The 5,339-nt window shown below is 37.4% G+C and overlaps 1 protein-coding gene across 1 annotated transcript; it reads right to left on the reverse strand.

The window, feature by feature from the left end:
- Nucleotides 1–742: 742 nt before the first annotated feature.
- On the reverse strand, nt 743–5,064 carry LOC105558169 (protein CREG1-like). Its single transcript, XM_012005725.1, has 5 exons — nt 4,536–5,064; nt 2,523–2,677; nt 1,544–1,663; nt 1,379–1,460; nt 743–1,298 (listed from the first exon to the last, which is right to left on the reverse strand). Exons 1-5 carry the CDS (start codon nt 4,807–4,809, stop codon nt 1,120–1,122), a joined length of 810 nt encoding a protein of 269 aa, XP_011861115.1. The 5' UTR covers nt 4,810–5,064; the 3' UTR covers nt 743–1,119.
- Between the last annotated feature and the right edge of the window lie 275 nt (nt 5,065–5,339).

A 5,339-nucleotide genomic window follows, 5' to 3' on the forward strand; every position in this document is an offset into this window, starting at 1 on the left:
TATATGTATAACTTGGGAGTAACATGTAATATAACAGATGTTACACTGTATTTTATTACAGTTATGTAACTTTAACTTATAAATGCAATATATATAAGAGGTGCAAATTGGTAATTTGCACATTGCTTCCTCATCATATGGCCCAGTTTTTTAAATTTAATTTTCGCGATTTGAAGTTTAAAATTCTCGGAATTTCAATTCTTGGTAATACTGAAAAATTCTTGGAATTTAGATAGTGCCACCTCTTTGCTGATCATGTTCTCCTGATACCTTTTCAGTTTTCGGGATTCTAGATTTTCGCGATTTAAAATATGAAATTCTTGGATATATACAGGGTGTCTCATTTTAAAAAATCCACGCAAATATCTCACAAAATATGAAAGATACGGAAAAACGTTTCAAACAAGAGTTGTTTGGTTCGAAGGGCTATAAGGTGGTGCTATTGACTTGACCTTGAATAGTCATTTGAAGGTCACGCGAAGGTCACCTTTAATTTTTTAATGGAACAGCATACTGTTTATTATACCATCTTATTCTACTAATTAATATGAACAACTGTTGTCTGAAACATTTTTGGATATGCCTAAAACTTTTCGAGATATTAAAGAGCAAAATTTATAACTTTTTCAATGTTTAGCTTATGTCTCGAAAAGTATTAGCCAAATCAGAAAATGTTTCAGACATGGTAAATATGGTAAACCTATAGTAAACCTATGGTAAAAAGTTGTAACAAATGCTCTGATTCAGCCTGTATATACATATTTATTTATTGTAAATTTCTTTTATTCATACACACACATCTTTGTGAACTTGATATAAAAAGGCTCCACTAGTACGGACCCTGCCATCCATAGGGGACAGTTCCAGCACTCACTGCTACAGCCAGTTTATTACAAATATTAGAATTAATTTTTAGTCGTTTCCGTTGTCTTTTTTTATATCATTTTTAAAGTAGCAAGTGTAAAAAAGTAGCAATCACTTGAAGAATATAAAACTTTTCTTTTAAGTTAAGTTTTCTTTTAACTTTCCTTCCTATATAAGGGAACCCCGGAACTAATATTATAAATCTCGGGAATTCGGACTATCAGAATCTCGTTGGATTCTGACAGAGATTTACACTTATGGAAAACGGGGTTGATGGATGATAATACGCCGCGATGATTTTCTTTGGAGTAAAGGGCTCCTGTAGACGACCGGCGGATTGAAGTACTCGTTGATAGGAACATACTTCACACCACCGAAGGTATCCAGCATGGCGATCACTGACATCTTTAACTTGGCGAAGAAGAAGTAGTGGTCTGTGTAAAATAAATGGCGCAAATGTAATTCGACATACAAAAATTCTTTGGACAATATACGAAGAGATTAGCGATATTACATGAGGGCATGTTCCGCATCTGCGGGTGACGGTCAAAGAACAATTGTTTCGCAACCTCGTGTTCCTTAGTACCGTTTTTCAGCTGTCGTTAAAAAACGTTTGAATATATTAATCACGGCTAGGTATAAAAAATAACATTCAGTATGCAAGTACGAATTTACTGACTGCCACAATCTTTCCAGTTAACATGACTCGAACGCATCGCGGGTCCATCGGATCATATCCATTATCCTTGCAATAGTTGCCCTGAGTCAATGACACCAACAGAGTCACGCGATTATCTTTCTGTAACAATCATTGCGATATAATTGTATTGCGATTCTGTAGTGCGATATAATCTGTAAAGAAATTATTAACGCAACAGGCGAGTTTAATTATTATTAATAAAAATAGTATTTTTATTAAAGTTTGTCTTTTTAAGCCAAGTAACAAAGTGTTAGACTGGTCTTAAATTCGTGTGCTTATCTTTTGATAATACAGTGATCAATTCTCTTTAATTTTACCACGTGTATGATAAAACAGTAATTAACAACGCTCGAAATCCAGTAATACGACGAAAAAGAAGATATAGACGGAATCAAAGAGTTGTTAATATCACGGAATATCAAATCGGATCTTTGTAGTCTATGACATTGCAAAAATATTAGAGCAATGTAGTAGAGATTCTATTTCATGTTTTATAACATTTGTAACTGTTAGATTCCGTCTACATTTTCTTTTTTTTCGTCGTTATTGCTCAATTATACAAATATTTTCAGAAATCGTAAAATATTATATAATAATATCTGTAAGTTTTTAATCATTTCGCACACACGAGCGATTTGCGTTCTCTCGAAAGTCATCGAAAAGTCATATAGTAATAAAAAAGTAACATTGTATTTCATTAAAAGTATTAAATGACGATGATTTTCTAAAGATTACTTTTTGATGCCATCTTGACTATTAAATGACTGTTCTGCTTGAGATCCTTTCAATCTTGTATCATAGTTGTTTTAGATACTATAATATGTATACGACATACGGTATGACGCATATTATATAGATAGTAGAGTGCGTATAGCTCATTTGTATAATGTCCGTACAACATGCGGTTGCACAGATGTGCAACGGCCAATAATCGATTGATATCGATATCGCTACTTACAGCGACATCCTGAGCGGTAAAACTGAGAGGAGTGAGGTACATGTACGGTATTCCGGTACCGTTTCCAACTGGTCCATCGGCAATGGAGACCACATTCGCAACGGGAAAGCTTTGAATATCCTTTCTCGTGCTTATCGTCGCTACGGCTCCCCAATCTGCCGATACATAAATCCATATCGAATGCGTAAATATAGGTATGTAGTAATCATGCACGAGAAAGAGAGAGAGAGAGAGACGCGCTGAATTAAATTATTTTCGCAAAACTTTTTTTCTTCTACAACAAAGTGATCAGAATCTAAGAGCGGTTTCTCTTAGGTGGATTCCACAACCATCGAGAGAACCAGTTTCTTTGTCCGATTCCTTTGTTTTCTTCTGAGAAACAAGCATTATATTTCTCTTACGTACATTGAATCTGGTTTTGATAGCTCATCTTTTGCACTAATTCAGAGTTTATACTTTTGCTTGCAGGTTGGAAGAAGAGGAAAACAGATAAATTCCGAACTAATGTAGTCAATTTAGCTATAAATAACAAGTATGTTTACTGCAACATTCATGTGCTGGAGATTTTTCGTCGCGTTTGCAATCGACAACAGCGAATGTTATTTATTACTCGATACTATAGATCAAATTTGTTTGGCGCGAGACCAAAGTACTGGTGTTGTGTTGACGACAAATGTACGTGTATGTATATACGTTTCATTTACGAGACGTAAAGGCAAGTCCTCTATTACGAGGTGGGATTCTAATACGAGATAGCAGGTTTTCAACGTCCAAATTCAGTTACAAATCTTTTTCGCTACGATTACACGATCTAACTATCAATTTTCCACTAAACAGATTGAAACTCCAAGGGCAATAAATTCATGATGAAACTAACAGATGATGCCTCTTAATTTAGCAGAAATTCCGCTATCTCACATTAGGAGTCTATCTCGTAATAGGGAACTTTCCTCTAACAATAAAATAGCACACGTTACTTGGAACGCGCTGGGTTTTTTCCCGTCATACCCACGACTTTCGATTATTATTTCCAGCACGCGTATCTTAAAATAACACGCAAGCTGCAAAAACTTCCTTTCAATTACATATGCAATTAATTGAACCCCAGCTACTATCAAATAGAAGCTGCAACGCGGCGTGTACCGCGTATCGCGAAAGTCTGTTTACTCCTTGCATTGCAAAGCAAATACGCGTTCGTGTAAATACTAAGGCAGTGTGTAGAATATATCAGCGTATTATTCCGTACGTAAATTTACCAGAACATATCAACATATATTGATCGAATAAAGAATAGCTTGAACGTTCGAGAAAACATATGCAAAAAACGGTGAATATAAAGTACAGAACGATATGCTAGAAAAGAAGAAAGGAATATTGAGAGGATTCTGGTATGAAAAGGTTGGAGGAAAAATATGGAATAAATAGGCTGCAAGCAAAGTGATTGCGATTTGACAGTCAAAAATTAGATAAGCAACGAGAGAAATTAGTGCTTTAATTAGTTAATTAGTGCTTTAATTAGGTTTTTTAATTTGTTTAATTAGTGCTTTAATTAGCCCTTTAAAGAAATTAGTGCTCGACGCGAAATAAAGTTCCGCTTCCTCCCAGGTAGCACAGTAGATTCGCAAAGTATTCCGCAAGTTTTCTGCCTTTCTGAATTGAAATTCTTCAGAAATTTATAGACGAATACAGTAAGGAGTAATCGAGGTAATTGCATGTGCCATAATGAACTTCTGGCGAATGCTTCAAGATGAACGGATTGTGGCCGATTCTTCAAGAATTGTTGAGATATGCAGTTTTCCAATTCTGCGGGTGTTCTTTAAAATGAATTCTTTATGAATTCACGTTCACCTTTGTGCTCTCTGGGTTGGCTATAAGTTAGAAGCGAACAAACGTTATTCAATTAATGATTAATCGAACGATCCACTTTCTCGCGATATAACATTATTATATCATTTTGTATTTCATTAATGCGAGAACATGTTCGGCAAGTGCCGACGATATCACGTTGATTACCAGCTTGATTGACGACGTGTCTGGCCGTTACGGCCGGCGGCGGATTCTGCGGGACCCAGGCACGATCTGCACGATTTGTCAGCTGAGCGACCCGATCGTCGTCGAATCCATCCGGACGCTCCGGGAACTTAATAGATTTGGGCTCCTTCGTCTTCCTCACCTCCGCGGCTTCGTTCCACGCGGTGTAATACGCGGGCTTCGCTCCATCGTAGAATAGACTCGCGTCGCTCAGCAGCGCGCACAAAGCGACGACACTCGCGATTCGAAACATCATGGTGCGTTGCACTGCGTACGTTATACGCGATGCGTAATTTAAGCGAGGCTAGTCAGCGATTTTTATCTCGAAGGTGATGACACGGGAGCAAGTGCGCCTTGCGATGCCGAATGCCGACTGCGCGCGCTTTATGAGCCTCGCGAGCTAATGACCAGGTCTGATGACAGATTTTCGCGACTCGTGCGACACGACAGATCTGGAGGATTAGATCCCGCACACGCGCGATAACGATACACGTGCGTCTAGCAACGCGAGGTGACGCGGCGGAGCTTGAACTTGAAGAAAATAAACACGATGAACTTTATCTCTTTATAATAAAATTGCGCTGAAATATACTGTAAGTCTACCGATAACGAAAAGATGCAAATCGAGCGAAAATCGACGTCTGACATTATCCCCGTCACTACGACTCGAGTTTTCGCGAGACACAGTAGGATCCCAGCAACCAATAGTTACATAATATCAATATTATAATTTTCTACTCAATAATCTAAACAACATATATTCCCAGGTAGCACAGTGAATTCGCG

Source organism: Vollenhovia emeryi, unplaced genomic scaffold (genome assembly GCF_000949405.1).
Source record: "Vollenhovia emeryi isolate VEMERY1.0 unplaced genomic scaffold, V.emery_V1.0 DF939372.1, whole genome shotgun sequence".
NCBI classification, from domain to species: Eukaryota; Metazoa; Arthropoda; class Insecta; order Hymenoptera; family Formicidae; genus Vollenhovia; species Vollenhovia emeryi.